Source organism: Trichosurus vulpecula, chromosome 1 (assembly GCF_011100635.1).
Source record: "Trichosurus vulpecula isolate mTriVul1 chromosome 1, mTriVul1.pri, whole genome shotgun sequence".
Taxonomy (NCBI): domain Eukaryota; kingdom Metazoa; phylum Chordata; class Mammalia; order Diprotodontia; family Phalangeridae; genus Trichosurus; species Trichosurus vulpecula.
The window spans coordinates 334,872,840-334,895,645 of NC_050573.1; the positions used below are offsets into that span (position 1 = coordinate 334,872,840).

The window sequence follows — 22,806 nt, forward strand, 5'->3', positions numbered from 1 at the left end:
GTTTGTCATGTGGTGTAATGATACATAAATCGACAATGAAGTTCCCTTATGAAATACTTTGCCACATACAGATTTGTATGTGTTACTTATTCAAATCACATCCCTAAAGAGGACTATTATATGGTTAATCCTGTCCTTAATCATCATTTACAAAGGGAGACCATTCCATTTCAAAAAGGAATTTTTATCCACTAAACAGTTCATAGGAAAAAAAAAGATATAAACTGTTTAGTATTTAGATGAACTGATTATCAGTGCTGTGAACTTTAAGAAGGAAATGGGGAATAAAAAGTCCACAAGGAAACACATTTCATCATGTTCTAGGCCCAAAATTGTTTTGTCGAAAGAACACATCAAAGTTTATTGCCCAGATGCTGAGACCATCTTCCAAGAACATCTTCAAAATATTTCTGTGATGTTTGCATGCCTTCAATTTTACAAGCAAATACATATTTATTATTTTTGATATAACTATTAGAAATTTGGCCCGTAGTACTACATGAACATTGTGTTAGAAGCTATACAGCACTTTGAGAAAATTGGAGCACCTGTGTTTTAATCTGATACTGTCAAGGGAGTGGATTATAGACCTCCAATTTCTATAGTTCCCTGAGGATGTCCAGCATTTAAACTAATATCTGTCAGTAACATCTGATAGTAATTGTCAGGATAACTTACCTTCCTATCCAAAGTATGTCTTCGAATAGATCCTAATAGTTTCCATGAATATGTTGTAGTGGATAGTACTGGAACTGGAGTCAGAAAGACAGTAGTTGAAGGTCCTGCCTTAGGCACTTACTTGGTGGATGACACTGGACAAGTTACCGAGCCTCAGTGTCCTTATCTGTAAAACAGGGATAGTAATAGTACTTAATTCACAGGGTTATTGTGGACATTAAACAAAGTTAGGTATATAAACGTGAAAGTGCTTTGTAAATGTCAGTTCTACCCCCACACTCCAAGTAGTCTAGAATGAGTGTTAACCTGATGTGAAATCCTTGTATTTTTTTTTAATGACCCAAGTAACAACTGTATTGTTCAGATGATTCCCAGTTTATTTTGAAGGTTCTTTATAAGGTCACCTTACTGATGATGATAATAACTAAAAGATCTAATACATCTTTTCTCCCCAGGTATTTACCTACAAACAGAATACGATTACACAACAAAAGGTGACAGCTATGCATCCATCAAATGAAGAAGGTGTAGAAAATATGGCTACTTTGATAGACCTCCATGAGGGCTCCATATTGCACAATTTATTCCAGCGATATCAGAAAACTCAAATATATGTAAGTTCTCTTTGAAATTTTTAAGAAAAAAGAGTTAAAATACTAGATCTAAAGGAATGTTGCCTTTTCTTAAAGTATTTCATACTTTTTAATTTTTAAAAAGAACAGGTAATAGATAAACAATTAATTGGGTTTCCAAGTTGAAGTTATATAATACAGCCAACTTTTCTATAATTTCCTTATTTTTTCATCTTTAGGGTGAGAGTTTCTTTAGACCATATAGAATTTCTTGGGTTTAGGAATGATTTTATCCTCATTTGGAAATATATTTTATTTCATTTCTCCCCACTTGCTTTTTTAGATTAAATTTTATTTTTCAATTATCAAATATTTATTCTTCATCTCTCCCATCTTCTCACTAAAAAAAAAAAGCAAAAACCTTTTAATAGATAATCATAGGCAATGCTAACTTTTTCTAGGAAAGTTATTTGCATTAATTTTCACATTGTGAAATGACAGTATTGCCAGATTCACCTAAATGTTTTCCAAATGTTTTCAAACAATGATGTCTAGAGGAAAAGCTTTATAATCATGCTATCATATTTGGACTAGTTGAGCTTGGCTAAAGCTAAACTCTGCAAGTGAAAATGGTTTCCATATGTTCTTCCGTAAAGGTGATGTTTATTTTTAAAATACAAAGCTATGTACCAATATCAGTATATCGTGTCAGAGGAAATTTGGAAATAAATGCCTTGCAGTGCATATCAGAAGACCTTTCTGTAAACATGGCCTATGAAACATAAAGGGAAATTTTTGTTTTTCTCTTGGAGCCTCTCTTCATGGAGTAAAAACTCTGCATCTGTACTTTTCCTATTTTTAAAGAAAAGTATGCTTAAGCTGTTACATATTCATTTTCAGATTTCATTTTTTAAATAAAGATTAGGAAAGAAAACCCCCTGAGCAGTTGGAAGAATGTATCTTTAGAAAAAAAAAGTGAATTTTCTTATCTTACTTTGAGAGAACCCGATCACTAAGGCTCCTAATAAACTATGTGAATGGCACTTTTGTTTTCTCTTCTGTAAGAGAGAACTTCCCCTTTGCCCTTGCTGACTGAGGTAGATGCTCATCTGAAGTTTGTGTGAGTTCAATTTGCAGCTCAATTCGGTTAATTATGCCTTGATAGCATGATTTAAGTCTGGGGGTAATTATATTATTATCTGTAAAGTAGCCACTATTATTTCCTCATTAGAGTAAATATATTTATAATGGATGCCAAGGCCTATCAGTCTCTTCACTCATCAGAGCTTAAAGTTAGCCAAGAGTTCCAGCAGGGAAAGCCAATGTCAAGCATGAACTTTGTTTATTTTCCCCTTTCATCTTGAATGTACTAGATTACTGAGGGTCCTTTGCCTGCCATCATTTAGAAGGGAAAACCCATCATTAGAAATGTAGCAGGGATGCTCATGTTGTTTTAAAGAAATGATGTTAAAGCATTTTCTTTACTTCTTGGCTGCTACTGTTGAATAAGCTTAGGCAGGGCATATATTAATTGGATTAAATTTTATTCTATTCTACCAATAGATTCAATTCATTAAACATTTCTTAAGTCGGGCATTGGAGAGAAACAAAGATTGAAAGGCCAGAGTCCCTGCCTTTGAGGGCCTTAGAAATTTTTAGTTCACTAGCACATAGCCTGCTGACAAGTAGGTTCCAGTTCCAGGGCATCTCCAGCTCATGGCATCGTGACTTACGAAAGATGATGAAATCAATAATATCTGTTATGTGCCTAGTATGTGTCAAATGCTTTGCTGAGTACTAAAGATAGAAAGTTAAAAAAATATATAACAAGCCCAGTCCTCAAGCAGCTTACATTCTGCTGCTGGGGAACTACAACGTACAGGTAAATGCAAAGTATATGCAGAAGTCATTTTGATGGGGAAGGCACGAAACAACTGGAAAGGCCTCACATACAAAGTGAATCTTAAAGGGAAGCTGGGGAACACCAAGGTGCACAGATAGTTGTGGGAAAACGTTTCAGGCACAAGAGACAGAGCTGTTGCGGAGGCAGGGACAGAGATGGAATGCTGTGTATGCTGAGTACACCAGTTTGGTTAGACCATAGAGTAGCTTGGACATAGATCGTAAAAGTGGCATTTGGATGAATTCGTGAAGGAGCACCTATTAAATACTGTGTGCCAAGCACTAGAGGTAGAAGTGGAAAAGTGAGAAAATCTTTACTCCCAGGGAGCTCATGTTGTAATTGGAGGAGACACGACATAGCAGTGTTCAGCAGCACGGTAGGTGGAGAGGCTAGCAGGACCTTAGCATAGGGCAGATAGCAGTGATTAGGGCATCCGGTGGACATGGTAACAGGACAGAAGGTAATAATAGTTAATAGCTAGGTGGCACAATGGATAGAGTGCCAGGCACATCTTCCTGAGTTCAAATCTGGCTTCAGACACTTACTAGTTGTGTGACCCTGGGCAAGTCACTTCACCCTGTTTACCTCAGTTTCCTCACTCTAGTATCTTTGCCAAGAAAATCCCATATGGGGTCACAGAGAATCAGACATGATTGAAAAACAGCTAAACAGCAGCAGCTAACATTTATATAGCACATACTATGTGCCAAATACTGTCCTAAACACTTCACAGTTATTAGCTCAAATGATCCTCACAGCCACCCTGGAAGGTAGGTGCTGCTATAATCCCCATTTTCCAGATGAGGAAGGTGAGGCAAATGGGGTAAATGATTTGCCCGGTGTCACACAATAGTCAGTGTCTGTGGCCGTATTTGAACTTAGGTCTTCCTGACTCCAGGCCCCTCACTCTGTCTACTGTTCCACCTGGCTTCTGGCTTCCAACTGGGGAATGCCCAATTATCCTCCGTTTTACCAGAAAGATTGTAGTTGGTGACTCCTTGCTCATCCAAGAACCATCAACAGCCATATCTGTCCTCCAAGATGCAGGTGGCAGGGGAAGGGGAAGAGGCATTGTTGAGTGGTTAGTGATTATTAGGAAGGGAAGAGTGGGCCCAAGGATTGGAATAGAGCAGGGGCTTTGGAAAGGAAATGAACATAGAGGGTCAGTATCCAGCCAAGTGGGTGAAAGGGGAAAAGGACATTGGCAATAAAGTTGGGTACCCAGTTGGTGGAATCCGAATGGTGGGTGGACTAGGCCAGGAAAAGGAAACCTCAGCCCTTGTTCATGATATGAATGAATGGTAGCTCATATTGACTTTACTTTCTGTCCAGCTAGGCCAGCCACATTTTTGTGGTTTGTTGTTTGTTTTTTGAAACTTCTCTGCTCTCAGAATGGTGCCCATGGCATATCCTTAATATTGGTGTCTTCTCAAAATCTAGTCAATAATTGCTAGTCTGGGATCTAGAAAAAGAAATACTGGGTTCCTAGTCTCAAGATCAGCTCAGTGATTTACTTATTATTTAACCTGTGCTTTGTCTCCTAATCTCCCTGTACTACCATTTCCTTTTTTGTTCTTATTATTTTAAAATTACCTGTTCTACCTGATAATCTTTAAAGGATATATACACATACATACAAAACAGGTGGAAAATATGAAAGATTTTGCAAATTTTTAGAAATGATGTTCAAAAAGTCCTATAATAGTCCTCTCATTAACCTTCTCTCTAGTCCAGTAACTATTTATTGACCTCCGCATATGTACTCAGGACTCTATTGTATTGTCTATTGTATTGATATAGAAATAGTATAAAGCCTGTACCCTGCTCTCAGAAAACTTATGAGCTGATTGGAGAGAGATACCAACACTCATGAAACATAATAGATAACAAAGGATGTTAAATTATGCTAAATGATATAATGTAAACTACATGTATGTTAGGATCTCAGCAATGAGAAAAATCAGTTTAAACTTTGTGGCACGGATGAGGATTGAGATGCACTTGGGATGGGTTGATGGAAGAAAGAAGGACATTCTAGAGGAGGAGAATAACATGAATGAGTGTGCAAATGTGAGAATACACATAGTTTGGTGATGGGGTATTGAGGAGAGTGACTTGGTTAGAGTAGAGGCTTTCATATTAAAGAGAAATATAGTCGCATAGGTATGGTTGGGCTAGGTTATAAGGATATTTAAAATTCAGGCAGAGATGTTTGGACTTAAATAAGAAACTAAAAACCTTTGAGGTGTTTCAAGCAGAAAAAATGACTCATTTTAAAATTTAGTAAGATTCATTAAGCACCTTGTTTTGTGCAGAGCACTGATATTAGGTACTGAGACTCCATTAGATTAAAAAAGAAATTGTACTCACAGAGCTATCAGTTTAGAGTCGGGTGTAAGGAAGGTATAACAGTTATCACCTTCACAAGTAATTATAGCATAATATAACCCATAAATGCACTGGAAAGTGTCAATAAAAGTTATTTTTGATATATGAGGGCAAAAAAGGTGTTACTGATGGGATATCAGGGAAGGCTACATAGAGAAGATGGAATTTGAGTTGACCTTGAAAGTGTGGGTGTATTCATGAAATATGGAAGTATTCAAGTAAAAGGGAGAAGAGTATTCCAGCAATAAGGAACAAAATCAGTAGATTCAAGCAGATGAGTGGGTTCAGGTTTTTCTATTTTGCTAATGTAAATTCTGCCATTTGTTCACATCTAAATTATTTCTTACTTGAACCAGTTCTGGAACATCCTGATGAGAATAGGGATGCTCTCTTGAGAATCCACAGTGCCCTGTGTTTCATTACGTATTGGTTCATATTTTATTTGTCTCATAATGTTTGTTTACAGAGATTTGCGGTGTTTTAGATTTCTCAATAGTCATTCTAATTTTATGATCCACCCTATCAATTGATCTGTTTGTATTCTAGGTTTTTAATTGAATTTTGTTCCTCCTGAGAATTTTGGTAATTTTAGTCTTTTTCTCTTATGTTCTCCTGTTGCTCAGTTTCTGACTCTTTCCCCTTTGATGGTGAGTTTACCCTCTGGCTAGACCTCAAAGTTGTCCCAGCCTCATCTCCTATTTATTCCCCAAGTAGCTTCTGGGGGGACAGGATTGTTCCTATATAGAATCCCTTCTCCTTTCCTTCAGCCGAAGTGCAGCCCCACACACTTGTCCTTAGCCCCAGTTCTCTCCATTTAATTCTGTGTCTGGGCTATGTGATTGTTCTCCCTTTTTTGTGTCCCTACTGGTTTGTGGCAGAGGACGGAGTAGGTATTCTGGGCAGAGTTTCTTCAGCCTCAGAGTCCCTTAACTGAGGCTCATAAAACTACCGTAACCCTCACACTCTGAGGCAGGAAGGAGGTGCTTTTCCCCTTCTCCTATATCTCTCCCACATGACTGAGTAGAGTGGAATTTTGCTGCTGCTTGTTGCCACACAGAGCTGGAGGAAAGGAAGGGATGTTGTGAACCAGCAGAGATTATAGAAGAAAGGAAATCCCTGAGTGGGCCCCACAGCATAAGGCCCTGACAGAATATGGAGAGGGGTGCTGAGTGAATACTTTAGGGATTAGTATTTTCCACTGTTAAGTCGTAAAACTGCTACTTTTCTTGGCTTCTTACTTTCTTCTGCTGTGGAAAAAGTTGTAGTTGCTCTGCCTCTGGTGCATAATTCCTCTCTTGGGCTTTGCTTAGACTGGAGAGAACATCTAGTTCCTCCATCGTATTGGTCCCGTGACTGAAAACTACCACTGCAACGTCTAACAGTGTGTAAGTGTACTACAATTTTTATGAATTTCCGTGTAATAATATCTGTTATTTAAAACAGAGAATTAAGAATACAGCAAAGAAACAGGAGTATATGGCATGAAATCTATCACTCAGCTGACAGAACTAATCAAAAGTGGGAGAAAATAGCTCCAGATCCATTTGGTTGAGGTCAGACCTTCTGACTTACCCTGCTATCAACAGAAGCAGATAAACATGATTGCTGCTGTCACAAAAGGAAACCATATCAAAATTATTGGTTGTCCCAAGTAATTAGCACACAACTGTAGCAGAGTAGGAGAAGAACCTGGGTAATGTGCATTGTCTCTGAAACTAAGAGGGAAGACACTATCTGGAAGAGTGGTTAACCTTCTCAGATGACGCAGAGTAGTTATGGAATTTCAAGACAGAGGGACGATTGGGCGAGCGATGGTGACCTTAGAGAAGGCAATTTCAGGAAAGTGGTGGGAAGTCAGAAGGGTTGACAAGACCCTGATATCAGGTGGTAAAAGTACTGAGTATATATAGGTAACTTTTCAAGAAGTTCAGCAATGTAAAAGAGGAACTAAATGGAGTCAGAAGAGTGAATGGGAAGCCCTTTTTTAGGATTGGGAGGTAGTAATTTTTGTAGCTATTTAAGTGTGAAGTAATAAGATTCTGGACCATGGTGGTAGATGTCAGTGAAATGGAAAAGAGAGAGATATCAGGCATTTTGAAAACTAGATGATGTATTTGGTGACTAGAGAGGGATGAGCCAAAGATGACTCTTAAGGTTCTGAGACTAAGCAATAGGACTAATTAATGCAGTAGTATTGAGAGGAAGATATAATACAGCAAGCATTAAGTATAAGGCACTGAGGATCTAAAGACAGAAATGAAACAGTTTCTCCCTTTAAAGACCGTATATTCTCTTTGGGAGCAGGGGAAGCAGACACAATGTGTATACACATTAGTATAGTGCTACAAAAGTGAGGAGGGAAGAGAGTACTAAGAGCTTGGCTGGTGGAAGTGAGGAATGAGAATCCTAATTGATGAGTGTGCCTTTGGACTGACCTGTCCCACTAAGATTCTCAAGCACTCACACGCCTTGCTCTAGTGGGCTCACAAGAGTCAGGTGAGAATTTTGTATGTCAATAAGCTTTCCCATGAATGGACAAGAAGGGTCAATAGCAGCTTTTAAAAAAAGTTATAAAAAAATAAGACGTGTCCTAGTGCAATTTGGAATTTATCCCTCTTGGGTGAGTTATAGTTAAGCTTCGTGCACAGTAAAGGAGACTCTCCCAACCCTTGAGGAGTGACTCTAAACCACATCACTAGACATGCTGCTGGATACCGCAGTTTACTTGAAATTATGGTGTTGAAGTTGACCCCAAAGGAAACCATTTCTGTTCCACCCTGTCAGCTGGTTAAGTTGATGGTCTAACCAACAAACAGAACAGAAAAGAGTCAAGTAAACTGGAATTTAAGAACTGAGCTTGTGTCTAAAAATAAGTGATTGGTCAAGTATTTGCAACCTCTGCATTTTTAGGTGTCAGAAGTTTAACTCGGTGGCACTTTAAGCACAGTCTGCAAATACATTTGGCTTTCTTCTTGAATTAAATATTGAAGCAGGTTCTTGACAAGCAGAATGTGAAAAGGGACTAGTCACTTAAAGGTATGTAGATTTCACTGGGCAGGTGAATTGAAATGACCCCTCTCGGGTTCCACTTGGAATTTTAGTATGGTTGCGAACACACTGGTGGAATTTACTGTTTTGGATGTGTAGTCTTAAATCTGTGTTTCATTTCCCATGCAGTTTTCCAAGTTGAGCTTTTCCAGAGAGGCCCTTTTTCTCTTTTTCCTTTCCGATGGAAGTGCCAAGGAGTAGTGTCTATCAATCGAGTCAGGTTCTTTTACAGATGGGCTAAAGCAAGTCAGAAGGTCAGATAGTTACTTCAACCTTGGCAGGTGGTCAGCTGTGAGGGAAGAATAATAAAACATGGTTATAAGGGTTTTTTTTGTTGTTTTTTTAAAATCTGAAATCAAGAGACAAGCACTGCCAGAAAATGATTGTAACCATCTGTCAGACTATATGTATTTTTAAACTTCACCAAACATTTATGCCCTTGAGCAGTCACTTCTGCCTCATCAATTTAAAATGATGGTAATCAGGAACTCTGTTATCATGATTTTCTCCTTTTCCCTCACCCTCTCCTTTTCTAACTCTCTCCTTTTCCCTTTTCTCCCTCCCTCTTCTTCTCAAATTAAATGGGAAAATTACTTTTTTAAAAAATCTTTCAAAGCTTCTAATTCTTTAACTATTGCTAATAGCTCAATCTTTTGGAATCCATGTATTAGCAAAAATGAATGCTTTTTATTAGTTACTGTCTTTATGAACATTTTAATTGAATGATGATCTGATTTTGTTCCTAAGTTTCATAAAGATCATGGCATCTCATTATAATATGGATTGTTATTTAATGGATATAATGCCAAATCATGTTCCCCATCACCCATGTTCGATATGCCACACATGTACGCATGTATGTATGTGAGTGTGTATGCTCCTATGATCAGCTTTTAGTAGCTGTTAGTACTGCTTTTCAGCATCATTGTTTATTAAGAAACTCCATTTAATCCACAGTATATATAGAGCAGGAGTTCTTGACTGTTTTTTGTGTTATGGATCCCTTTGACAGTGTGATGAAGCCTTGTCAGAATAATGTTCTAAATACATAAAATAAAATGTATAGGATTACACAGGAAATCAATTCTTTTGAAATATGGTTATCAAAATATATTTTTTTTTCAAGTTCACAAACCCCAGGGTAAGAGCATCTGACATAGGGAAAGATGTGTGTGTGTGTGTGTGTGTGTGTGTGTGTGTGTGTGTGTGTGTGTGTGAAAGATGAAACAATACTTTTCATGCTTCTGTCTGCATTGACGGTTGAAATGGAATTTTAATCTAGGCAACTTAAATTATCACATTAAGATTCCTTTTGCTGGCCTACATTACAACATTGAAATTACTTGAAATAATTAAATTTCATAATTGAATACTAAATGGTGATATACTGAAGCATTACATCCAATCTGCAGGTGATCACTAGGGGAATTACACAGTCAACATGGGATGGTGAAAAGAGCTCTGGAGTTGAATTCCAGCTCTTGCTAGCTATTTGACACATTGGGCAAGTTACCTAAATATACAAGCCTCAAGTTCTTTATCTGTAAAATGAGGAGAATGACAGAGGATTGTAGTAAGAATAAAGTGAAGTAATGTTTGTACAGTGCTATAGAAAGATAAACCATTCATCTTTATCATTGAGCTTCTTATATATCTCTGCCCAGAGGCCCTGAATTCTTGGTATTTATGTTAGTAAAATTAATTTTTTACCAGGTAACAATGTTATTTTTTCAAAACTATATTTTAAATCTAATGTATATGATTTTGGGGCAGTTCCATAGTCATCACAGGTATACCTTTCTTTTAAAAAATGCCATATCTATAAAAACTCGAATATAGAAAGCAAATTCATGGTAGAGGCAAATATGCATTTCACAGGAGAATATAACACCACCAGTTTTAAATAGCTGCGTCCTTTTGTGCATTTAAAGTCATTTGATTTATAACATAATCTTTTTCAGCGTATATCATTTGTGGAAAATGACTATCAATGTTAAACACACACATATTGAGATCATAAGAGTTCCTAGAGGTCATGTCATTTAGCACCAAAAGTCTGTAGGCAGCTATATTGCTTTCTCTGACCACTTCTTCTCAATCTTCTTTCCAGGCTAATTATATTTGTAGGGTCCTAGGTTTTCCCTCTACATTCTCTCTTGGCAACCTCATCAGCTTCCATGAGTTTAATTATCATCTTTCCATGTATGACTCTCTTGTGTATTTATTCTGCTCAAATGTGTCCCGTGAGCTTCAGCCCTGGATTATCAACTACCTATTGGGCATTTCAAACAGGATGTCCTGTAGACATCTTTAACTCAACATGGCCAAAACTGGACTCATTCTCTTCCCCTCCTCCCAAATCCTTTTCTCTTCCAAACTTCGCTATTTTCTGCTTAAAGCACTGCCATCCTTCAAGTCTCTCAGGTTTGTAACCATGGCATCATTCCCAGTTCCTCACTTTCCCTCACTCCACTAGTCCAATCAGTTGCCAAATCTTGCTGTTTTTGTCTTCATGATATCTCACCTCTTTCCCTCTCTGCACTCACCTTCATTTAGAACCTCATCACCTTTAGATTATTTTAACATCCTCAAGTCTCTTCCCCACGCTAGTCCATCCTACACATCGCTGTCAAAATGCTTGTCCTTTTAGTGCCGATCTGACTTACCTTATCTGATTTACCTGCTCAACCAACAGTGACTCCCTGTTATCTCTAGGATTAACTATAAACTCTGGCTTCCTTTTAAAGCCCTACACAACCTGACCCTCTCTAGCTTCTTTGGACAACAACAAACCCCAAGAACTGTGTGATCCAACCAAACTGGCCTTCTCTTTTCATCACATATGACAGTCCATCTCTTATTTCCCATGTTTTATTTGTTGTTGTTTGCCATTTGTTTTTGAAGAAGGCCATGACCTCAGGGAGGTGATGCCGTATCATGCAAGTGAATTGGATTTAAGTGAGGGAGGGCTGTGCAAAATCACCAGCCTCACTTTCTCCTCTGAAGCCATCTGGGTGCAGTGGCGAGATATAGATCAGGATGACTGGTGATGGCCCAGAATGAAGGAATGGCATAATGTGAAAAAAATACTTTGTTTTTTTATCATTTATTAATATTATTTGAACTTAGATTTATGTGGCTAGAAATTGTCTAATCCAAAATCATGCTGTAGAGGTTAGCTGACCCTTGAGACCTCTGAGGAAGCCAGATGGCATTCAGGGAATGCTTGGATCTCACCCGGGTATTGGTCTACCCCAGCTTGTGTTTGGTTTTCTCAAATTTGAAAGTTAATGCTTACATCTCAATTGACTTTCATTTGAATGTTTATGCTTACTGACAAAATATACTTCTCCATGAACCTTGCTTGGGAACTGCCCTCTCTACCAAATAAAATAGCTTGATTGCCACATGCAGTTCCTATGCTGGTGCTCTTCTCTGAACCCTATATAATATAAACCTTGCAGAGACTAGAGAGGAACCACCTGTTCTTCAGGCTCATTTCTTTGCCGAAGAAATTTCTTTTTAAACTATTTCAAATTTGGGGTTTTATTCTTAGATTGACAATAACTATGCATGAAGAAGTTTATTACCATAAAGTTGGGAATCAGGTGAGGATTATTTTTGGCCTTAGTAACTTACAAAATACTCCTTGCTAATGTGTGAAGCGGTTTCAGTGTGCATTGGTGGAGGGGGGTACCCAAAGTGAAGAAATTCTGGATCTTGTGAAGTATATGGAAATTAGAGTTGGAATTGTGGGCTTCGTGGTGCCCCATTATGCTGCTTACAAATCTCACATTGTTACATCCTTCATGGGAAGAGAGGAATGCAAGTGGTTCCTCCCCCAAGACCCTTTCCCAACATGGCCTTTAGCTGTGCAGGGAACTAAAACAACAGAAAAATGTGTGTTTCGATGAATTGTGTGAAACTTTTGAGTGAAGGAGTTCATTTATGTGCCTCAGAATAACATGGCCTTTTCTGTTTCTATAAAGTAATTAAAATGACCAGGCAACTTTGTTGAATGGTAGGATTTGGAGTTCAATGTGAAGAATTAGGTAGCTTCCTCAGCATTGCATTTATATATATTTGCCAGAGAATGTGTGCATTGGGTGTTTTCTTGCAGAGTATCATTGTACTGCTTGTTTTCAGTATACTAACTATATTTAGAGGAAGAAGTATATGTGCATTTAGCACACAGTTTGAATGGCATTTTGTTTCGTTTTAATTTTAACCTTGACTTATGGCACTTAACTAACAATTCATTTCTCATTCCTGGCTTTTCTTCAGACTCTAGCTTCATTTTTTTCTCATTTTAATGAGCACCTTATCCATGCATCTTATCATGTAGTTACTGTTGACATCATTGCCTTGAGGAAAGCAAACAGAATAGTATGGTAAAACCCCTGAAATAGATTGAAAGAGGCCTTAGCTTGCCATGGAACCCAGAATGTTTTGAATCTGTTATTTCTGTTTGAATGAGTTGTGTAGAATCATTATTCTTTTTACTATTTTATTTACCATTTGCATTTTATCTGTGTTCAAAATTACTTTACAAGTTATAAGCAGGCGTGTAAAATAACTGTTAAAGTGGCGGCAGAAATGACCACTATCCCAAAGTCAGAGGATAAAACCCTCTTCTGAATGTCTTACCCTTCCTTCCTTCCTTCCCTCCTTCCTTCCGTCCTTCCTTCCTTCCTTCCTTCCTTCCTTCCTTCCTTCCCTGCTCCCCTCCCTTCCTTCCTTCCTTCCCTCCTTCCTTCCTTCCTTCCTTCCTTCCTTCCTTCCGCCCTCCGCCCGTGTCCCTCGCCTCCCCCTCCTTCCGTCCTTCCTTCCTTCCTTCCCTCCTTCCTTCCTTCCTTCCCTCCCTCCCTCCTTCCTTACCTCCTTCCTTCCTTCCTTCCTTCTTTCCTTCCTTTCCTTCCTTCCTTTCCTTCCTTCCTTCCTTCCTTCCCTCCCTCCCTCCCTCCTTCCTTCCTTCCTTCCTTCCTTCCCTCCCTCCTTCCTTCCCTCCTTCCCTCCTTCCTTCCTTCCTTCCTTCCTTCCTCAGCCCCCACCCTCGTTCCACCCCCCACCCCCACCTTCCTTCCTTTATTTGAGGTAGATAACTAGACCAGGGAGAGTGGACGAAACAAAAGGGATAACTAAATACGGAGGTGTGGTTTATAGAATTTAAAATTGGAAGAGATCTTGGAAGTCAGGTAGTTTCAAGTCCTCTCATTTTACAAAAGGGGCCCTTAGAGGTAAAGTGATTTGACTGAAGCTAGATAGTAAGTAGCAGAGAATTCTTTGACTTGAGATCCAGGGTTCTTGCTATTGTTACCTCTTAAGTTCTAAGAATTCTAGAGATTGCAGACAATGAAAAAACATTTGTATTGAAAAGTAAGAAGAAGAAATGAAATATTCAGGTAATCGAGTGAATAGGCATCCATTTTCAAATGGAGAAAGTAAAAAACTCATATGAATTAAGTTAAAAAGAAAACTCTAAAGGTAATGAGTTTTAGTTCACTTTGGAAAATTGAAATTAGCTAATAAAGTTGAGTTAATAAATAAGAAGATAATGTTTAATTGTCATACATACTTATATTCCAGTTAATTTATAGATGCTCTAGGCAAGGTAATAATTCTACCCTCTTCTCCATTGTATGTTCTGTTTTCTTTGTTTTCGTGTTGGAAATGTATCCAAGAAGGGAATAAAGCAATACTAAGTAGTCATTAGATGAATACTGTTTTTCCTTTAAAAAAAAAGGTATGACTTTTAAATTTATAATTAGGGAGCTGTCTTTGAATACTGGCATCTGGAGTTAACTTTCTGTGTAAGTGGTCAATACTTACGTAAAAGCTATGCCTGAAGGATGTCTGTGCCTGGCTTTTTATGTAAGGGAATATCTTACAGTGTTTGGAAAACATATTTGTATGTCTAATTCTTATTTAAAAGTGTAAATGAAATTCTTCAGTGTCAGAACTTGTAAAACTTCTGATAAATTAACCAGTCATTTCTTTCTCCTTTGACATGATAAGGTGAAAGAACTCAGAAATAAATGGTGAAACTTAAAATGTGACTTTAATAAGCTTTCCTTTGTAATTAATTATGTGCTCAGGGAGATATAGTAACTCTTTCTATCATATTTCTACAATATACAAAACACATTCTTTTAAAAAATAAAATCAAGCCATCTTTTTGCCAAGCTAAATAATACATTCTTCTGGAAAAGATGCCAGGAAAGAGGATCTAACACTGCTTAAATTTAATTTTTGATTTTTAAATGACTCCTGAATATTTTCCAGGTTCGTGGCCTTTTGATACATTGAACCTGTTTACTTCTTCAGTTGATTTTCACTACATATGGATTGGGGAATTGTTCAAGCTGTGATAATGAACTTAGTTTTTGTTTTTTATTTTTTTTTAGTCAAATAAAATCTGTCCCCTGCATTAGCTTCTTTTATCTGTTAGTTCAGTAGGATATTGATTTTTCTTAGACTTAACTTGCCAGTAAGTAAGCATGTTTGCTTTATGGATATCTGAATATGACCACTGTCCAAAAATTTTGTTACAATTCAGTGACATTATGCTTCCCGTTGTTTCTACTTAAGCGTGATTTTGTTCAAATTAGCTTTTTACTTATACAAAAGCAGTTCTCCTTCTACATCTTGTTCTAAGACCATGTTTCAGACCTCACTTTGATATTCTGTGATGCCTTAGATTCAACATGGCTTCCCCAGTCCATGTGACAGTGTTGGATGAACCACAAAGCCAGTTTAATTTATGATGAGGTATTACATATCATCGGAGCTACTGGAGACCTGACTACCACTTTTCAGAGATGCTGCAGAAGATACTCATTTGTCAGGAAGTGATCGAATTACATCTAGACGACTTGTTTAGGTCCCTTCCAACTTGAGGATTCTCTAGTACTATGAATATAACGCATCTCAGGAAGTTTGTCAGATAAAAATGTCTTTTTAAGCTATATTTAACTCATCCTCATGTAGCAATAGTGACCTGTACCCAAAGCTCTGAGAAGTGATGGCTTCAGAGGAAGTAGATGGGAAGAGATGAGGAGAGTGGATGCATTAACTCAGAAAACAAGGGTGTGTGGGTGGGTGTGTCTGTGAAAAAGGCCCGCAGCAATTCAATTTGAATACCTTAAAGAGACATTTATTAAAAGCCTTTTATATCGAAAGCTTTGCGCTGGTCTATGGCCAAGATACAAAAATAATTTACTGTCCAGTTCCTACAGTTAAGGAACTTCTTATGTAGTAGTGTTAACAGATACACAAGTAATTATAATACAAATTGGGCTGTGGGTGCATATATGGAAGAAGAAATTTCTGAGACTTTTAATTTCGTAGAAATCAAGAAAAGAGAGTATCCAGAAAGAGAATAAGTCACAATGTGATAAGGGATGACAGTTTGGAGAGAGTAAAGATAAGAGAAAGATCATTTGATAATGGTGATAAAGAGGTTGTTAGTGACTAGATCATTAATTGGAGAACCTGAGGGCTTAAGTTATAGCTTTACTACTGAATTTCCCTGTGACCCTGTCACTGCACATCTTTAAGTCTCAGTTTGCTTATCTGTAAAAGGAAGATAATAATACCTTTCCCTTCTTCCTCATAGTGCAGTTGTGAAGAACAGATATGTACAGGACAATTTTATAAACTATTAAGTGCCATACAAATAAGTAAGGAATTATATTTATAATAATAAAGGAATGTTTTCTTTTAGTACACAAGCTTTAAAGAAGAATGGTAGTATGTCATTTTTAGAAAGGTTTCTCTGAAAAATAATTAAAATGGCATCCAAAAGTTTTGGTGCTTGAAAGATGAGCTTCAGTTTCATGAAAAAATGCAAGGAAAATATCTTTTCAAAGGATGTGGAATAATTAAGTTGTTAATGTATTTTTTCTGGATACTTTGTTATCTGAATGAGGTGCTGCATAGTGATAAGTACACATCTGGTGTGTTATATTCAGAATTATGCACGGGAAGGAAAAAAGCAAAATCATTTGTGAAATTCTGTCTATAAAATCATTTTGATTATAATTATAGGCTATGTTTCTGTTGTGCTTTACATTTTACAAAGGTCTTTCCTCAAATTGGTGCTGTGATAGCAATGGAATACAGAATATACTTATGATTCTTAAAAACCTTATACTCCTTTAATTGTACCAGAAAGTCTCCTCATCTAGGACACCTTAAAGTATTTCATGGCTTCACTCAAATAAAGTATTATCTGTGAATAGGAGTCTGTGAATACTCTGTTTTGATTCAGTACAGAACATTTTTTAAAACACTGTCAAACAGGCAAGTATATATATATCTCTCCCCATTTTATGCCTTGCTAGTTACAAATACTTTGTCACTCAATGAATAGTTATTTCCATAGTCATATCTGTTAGAGCATTATATATTGTTAACATGTGAGAGATACCCGTTTGAGGAGAGCTTTCAAAGCTATATTGTTATACTGTCAGATAGTGTTTTAAATCATTAAATAATAGACATAGCATGAATTTATATTTTTTAGAAATTACAATAGACAGAACTATCTCTGTCTACTGGCTGCTTCCCTGTTGCTTACAAACAGGCCTGTATCTTCCCCATCCTCAGAAAAAAACCCTTACTTCATCCATCCATCCATCCATCCCTGTTTTCATCCCATATCTTATTTTTGTGGCTAAATGTTTGAGAAGGCCATCTACAGTTGGTTCGTTCCTCTATTTCCTTTCATCTCACTCTCTTCTTAACTCTCTGCAGCCTAGTGTCCGATCTCCAACCGAAACTACTCTCTCCAGAGTTTCCAATGATCTAGTAATTGCCAAATCTAATCTTCTTTTCTCATCCCTTATCCTTCTTGACCTCTCTGCATCCTTTTATTGTCACCCACCCTCTTCTCCTTGATATTCTCTTCTTTCTAGATTTTGGTGATATTCTTCTCTCCTTGTTACCTTCCTCACCTGCTCCTTCTCATTGGACTTTGCTCAGATCTTCATACCAGATAAAAGTGGGCATCCCTCATTGCCCTGGAACCTCTTCTCTTCTTCTCCCTTTTTACTACTTTGTTTGGTGATCATATCAGTTCCCGTGGATTCATTGTCATCATCACTGTGTTGATGATTCTCAAATTTACTTACCCAGTTCTACTCTTCTGACCTCTCGTCTCACATCTCCAGCTGTTTATAGGACATCTCAAACTGGTTGTCCCATAGACATCTAAAACTTAACACATCCAGAATTGAATTCATTATCTTTTCCCAAAGGCACTGTACCCCAAGGGTGCCATCTTCCTAGTCACCCAGGCCCACAACCTAGGTGTCATCTTCAGATCTTCACCCTCTCTCACCCTCCAGATTCGATCAATTGCCGAGTTCTGTACTCTCTCATATATATCCCCTTCTTTCCTCCGATATTTTCACTGTTCTGGTCCAGGCCCTCATCACCTCATACCTGGACTGTTAGTCAGTCTCCCTGCCACTTCTTCCCTCTCCAGTCTGACCTTCCTTCAGCTACCTATCAGTGAGATCTTCCTAAAGTACAGGTCTGACCAGCACCATGCCTCCCCCACCCTCTCCCTTCACACAATAGGCACTTAACAAATCCTTGTTGTTTTGAATTGATGAGTGTGTTCAGTTGAATTATTTATTTTTACCATTCATTTTTTTAAAAATTTTGAGTACAGAATTCCCTCCCTCCCATCCAGCCTTTCTTCCACCCATTGATAATGCAAGCAAATACGAAGTCATACTGACATCTTTCAATATTAGCCATGCTGCAAAAAAAGAAAGAAAAATAAAGTGAAAAAAGTATGCTTCAGTCTGTACTCAGTTCATCAGTTCTTCGTTCAGTTGAATTATTGAAGCTGCTCTTTAAAAATGAGTATATGTTGATTGTAATAACTTATAAAGAAGGAAGCTTTTTGAAAAGAAACTATTAACTTGTGAGTGGGGAGGGACAGTTATAGTTGACCAAACCAATACTTTAAATATAGTGTGATATGCTTTTTAAAGGTAGCATAAACATATAATCATAGGTTGTGCCACTTTAAAAAAAAGAATTTGATTGGTAGGTGATATCTTAAGTTATGACCAAGCTGATATACTGAAGTATGGCTTTAAAAAAAAAAAGTTCAGCTTTGTTTATGTAACTTGAGAGAGACAAAGGAGAGAAGAAAGAAGACTGGAGTAAATCCAGTGCAGACTAGACTTGGACAAACTGAAATATAAATTCCAATTACCACAGGACCAAGAAAGCAAGTCACTGTTTTCTAGGAAAGAGATTAGTTTTTTTCCCTATATTTACACAACCTTATTGACTTTATCCACTAAAATTTGTTACCTAGTCTCAACTTACTTTTCACTGCCAAAAGGCAATTCTTGTCGTCTTCTTTACTTGAATTCTTTTTCATGACCCGTAATGTTTGTTTGAGACGTTCTTTCCTTAAGCCTCCCACACCATCCCTACCCCTTTGTTCTTGGCAGAAGACTTTGCCTCATACTGCTGAGTAAAGAGATGTTTGCCCTGAGCTTCCATCTCTCCCTTATTCTGTATTTGTAATCCCATGGTATTAGCTCCCATTCTCCCTTCCCACACTCCAGTGTTTGATAGAGTGGTGTCCCTTATTGCCAAGATCAATCTTTCTACCAACACTCCAAACCCAGTCCCCCCCATTCTCTTCTAGTATGTTGCTTCCACAGTCATTTTTCTCCTTGCATTCTCTAACCTTCAGTCTTTCCCTGTGCCCTACACAGTGCCTAGCACAGTGTCTCCACTATCCTTAAAACATCCTCACTTGACTATATATTCTTCTTCAGCTGTTTTCCTATATCTCCATTTCCTTCTTTATCTCATTTCCCAACCCTGTACAGTCTAATTTTTGATCTAATCAGTCAACTGTAACCACATTTCCAAAGGAATCTCTCTTAACATTAGACATTGTTCACTACTCTCTTTTACTGGATATTCCCTCCTCTCTGGGTTTTTGTGACATGGCCTCCTCTTTTTTCTCCTGCCCTTCTAGCCCTTGTTCTTAGTTTTATTTGCTGGCTCATTACCTGTGTCCTGCCCTGAAACTGTGGCTGGACCCTTAAGACTCTATCTTGGGCCCTCCTTTCTCTCTATACATTCTCTTAGTGGCTTCATCAGCTTCATAGGCTCTGTTACCTCTTTATACAGATCCTACATCTGTGTATCCAGCTCCATTCTCTCTCCTGAGTTCCAGTCCCAGATCACAAAGCCTGTGCCCCAGAGGTATCTCAAATTTAACATGTCCACTCCATTTTGGACTTGACTATTTCTAATGAGGGCTTGCGACCTGGGAGTCATCTTTTCCCTTCATTTTCCCTCAACCATCCCATCTGTTCTGTTGCCAGATCTTGTGATTTCACCTCTGTACAACTACTACCCTAGCTCAGGTTCTAATTCCCTGGGCTACCGCAATAGCCTAATTAACCTCTCAACCTCAGTCTTTCTCCAATCCATCCTCCACATAGCTGCCAAAGTACAACTCCTAAAGCACAGTTATGACCCAGAAAGCTCCAGCAGCTGCCTTTTTTTTGCCTCTAGAATTACTTAATGAACTTTTTTTTTCCCAGAGGAAGAGGTATTTTTTTTTCCCCAATCTGGCTCTAGCATACCCCCAGATTTATACCTTCTTGCTTTTTTCTTATAAATATTATGTAAGCCATTCCATCTCCAAACTCCGTGTTACTTAGGATGTTTCCTCTTCCTGTGGTGCACACTGTCCTTTTCTCTCCCTCTTAGAATCCTAGTTTCCTCCAAAACTTGAGTGAATGTCAATAGTAACTGTTTCTCTATTGACCAGCAACCCTGAGGGTCTATCCCTCTCAGTTTGATTTTTTTTATTATTATTAAAGGGGCCATCCATTGGCTCACTTTTTTAAGAGGCATATTCGCTGAATGGGTATTACCTCACTCAAAGTGAGAACCTGAAAAAGCCTTAGCCTGAAAGGGCCAGGGTCTCCCATGGTATCCTGGGCCATCTCCAGTTGTCTTGATAAATATCTAGCCACTGGACTCAGATGGCTCTGGAGGAGAAAGTGAGGCTGGTGACCTTGCACAGCCCTCCTTCACTCAAGTCAAAGTCAACTGGAAGTCATGTCATCATTTTCCCGATGTCTTGGCCCTCTTCGAAAATGAAGGAGAAACACAACCACAAGTGGGATATCTAGCACCAGTCTAGCACTGCCCCCTCTCTCCTTGGAGACTTTTCCTGTAACTACCCACCAGCCCCACCCCCACCCCACCTTCCATTACTGTCTATCCACTTGGTATTTATTTGTATGTGTGCATGCTGCTTCTCCTACAATACACCATCCTCAGTTATTCTTTGAGTCGTTTTTGTCTTTTTATCCCTAGGGTCGAGCGCAGTTCCTGGCACAGAGTAGTTGCTTCAGATATGTTGTTTGATTGAGATTGACTGGGTCTTTTGCTGACTTTATGGTTATGTTAAATGAAATGGCATTGACTTGAATTCTTCCTGGGAAGGACTTTTTGGAGTGGTCATTTAGCCCAGACATTGCAAGCGTGCCTAAGGTGGAACCACTAGTTTAATTGCAGAGTTTAGAGCAGAACATTGGTCTCTTTTGCCATTCCTGAAGGACTCCTTTGAAAAAAAGATTAGGCTCCAAAACTGAGAACTAGAATAAAATGGGTAAAGGGAGAAGGGAGGGAGGAAATTTATATAGTGCCTGCCACATTCCAGGTACTGTGATAAGTGCCTTTTACAACTGTTATGTCATATGATCATTACAGTAACCCTGAGAGGTGGATACTATTATTACCCCCAATTTACAGTTGAGGAAACTGAGGCAGAGGTTGTGATTTACTTGCCCAAGGTCACATAAGTAACATTTATATAGCTCTTATTATGTGCCAGGCATGGGCTTTACAATTATTATCTCAGCTAATTCTCACAGCAATCCTGAGACGTAGGTGGTATTATTACCCCAATTATAGATGAGGAAACCGAGGTAAACAGTTTAAGTGACTTGCTCAGGGCTAGAAGTGTCTGAGGCTAGATTTGAACTCGGGTCTTCCCGAACCCTGTCCCAGCACTCTTAATCTCGCAGCTGCCTGCAAGGCTAGTGACAACTTAGAATCATCTGAAAAGGCAGCTAAGTTATTTACATATAGGCTGATTTGGGCTTAGTGTATGAACTATTAGAGGTATTGATATTATGGTCACTGGAAATTTGAAATAAGAAGCTTTTGGGGGGGGTATGGGGAGGTAGTTGAGGTTAGATGACTTACCCACGGTCTCACAGCTAGTAAGTTATCAGTTGAGGTGTTTTAGATAGTATGCATACATTGGGCTGGGAATTGGATTAGATAACCTCTAAGCACCCCTTAAAAACACTTGATTTATTGGCATGAGATAAGATGAGGTTAAGGGGAAGTGCAACATGTAATTATACCCTCTGAAAATGTTAGATAATAAACCTGACTTTAATACAAAAGACATTTTCTGTAGTTATACAAACTGCATTCTTTATTTAGGTTACGTGGGTTCACACTATATCTCGCTTTGCTAGTGGGGATATGATACGTTAGAATTTATATAGAACCGCTATAGGGTTAAGCTCTTCCCTAGTTGCTTTTCTCATAGTAATATCTAGAATTTACATGATGCTTTAGAGTTTGTAAAGTGGTTTACATATGTCACCTCATTCTGTGTCTTATGAGATCATTTCAGGAAGGGAGAGAAAAAGTTCTTGGGGGCCCACGTTACTACTTGCAAGCCTGTGAATCATCATGTTTCTCCTCTGTATGTATTCACAGACCTATATCGGTTCCATTATTGCTTCGGTGAATCCTTACAAGACCATTCCTGGTCTGTATGACCAGTCAACGATGGAGCACTACAGCAGGCACCACATGGGGGAGATTTCACCTCACATCTTTGCAGTTGCTAATGAATGTTACCGCTGTCTCTGGAAACGTCATGACAACCAGTGTGTTCTCATCAGGTAAATGGATGTGATTTTAATAATTAATGATTCTGCTTTAAACAGAATAATGTGAAAGCGTCATCATAATGGAGACTGGGGAAAAGGGCCAAAGATTTGGTGGTGTGGGGCAACAGGGGAGGGATTGACGGGAAAGAATGAAATGAAGTTAGCCAAAAAATACTACTTGTATATTTCCCCTTAAACCTCTTTAATTATTGGGTCTCTGAGGATGCAATGTCACCACATGCTCCAA

General features: G+C 38.3%; 1 protein-coding gene across 1 annotated transcript in view; it reads left to right on the forward strand.

The window, feature by feature from the left end:
• MYO10 (myosin X) overlaps positions 1 to 22,806 on the forward strand; it is a 253,056-nt gene that overhangs the window by 115,955 nt on the left and 114,295 nt on the right. The window contains exons 3-4 of the mRNA XM_036755560.1: positions 1,134 to 1,292; positions 22,384 to 22,571. Coding sequence (XP_036611455.1) covers positions 1,134 to 1,292; positions 22,384 to 22,571 — 347 coding nt within the window. The remainder of the gene's footprint in view (positions 1 to 1,133; positions 1,293 to 22,383; positions 22,572 to 22,806) is intronic.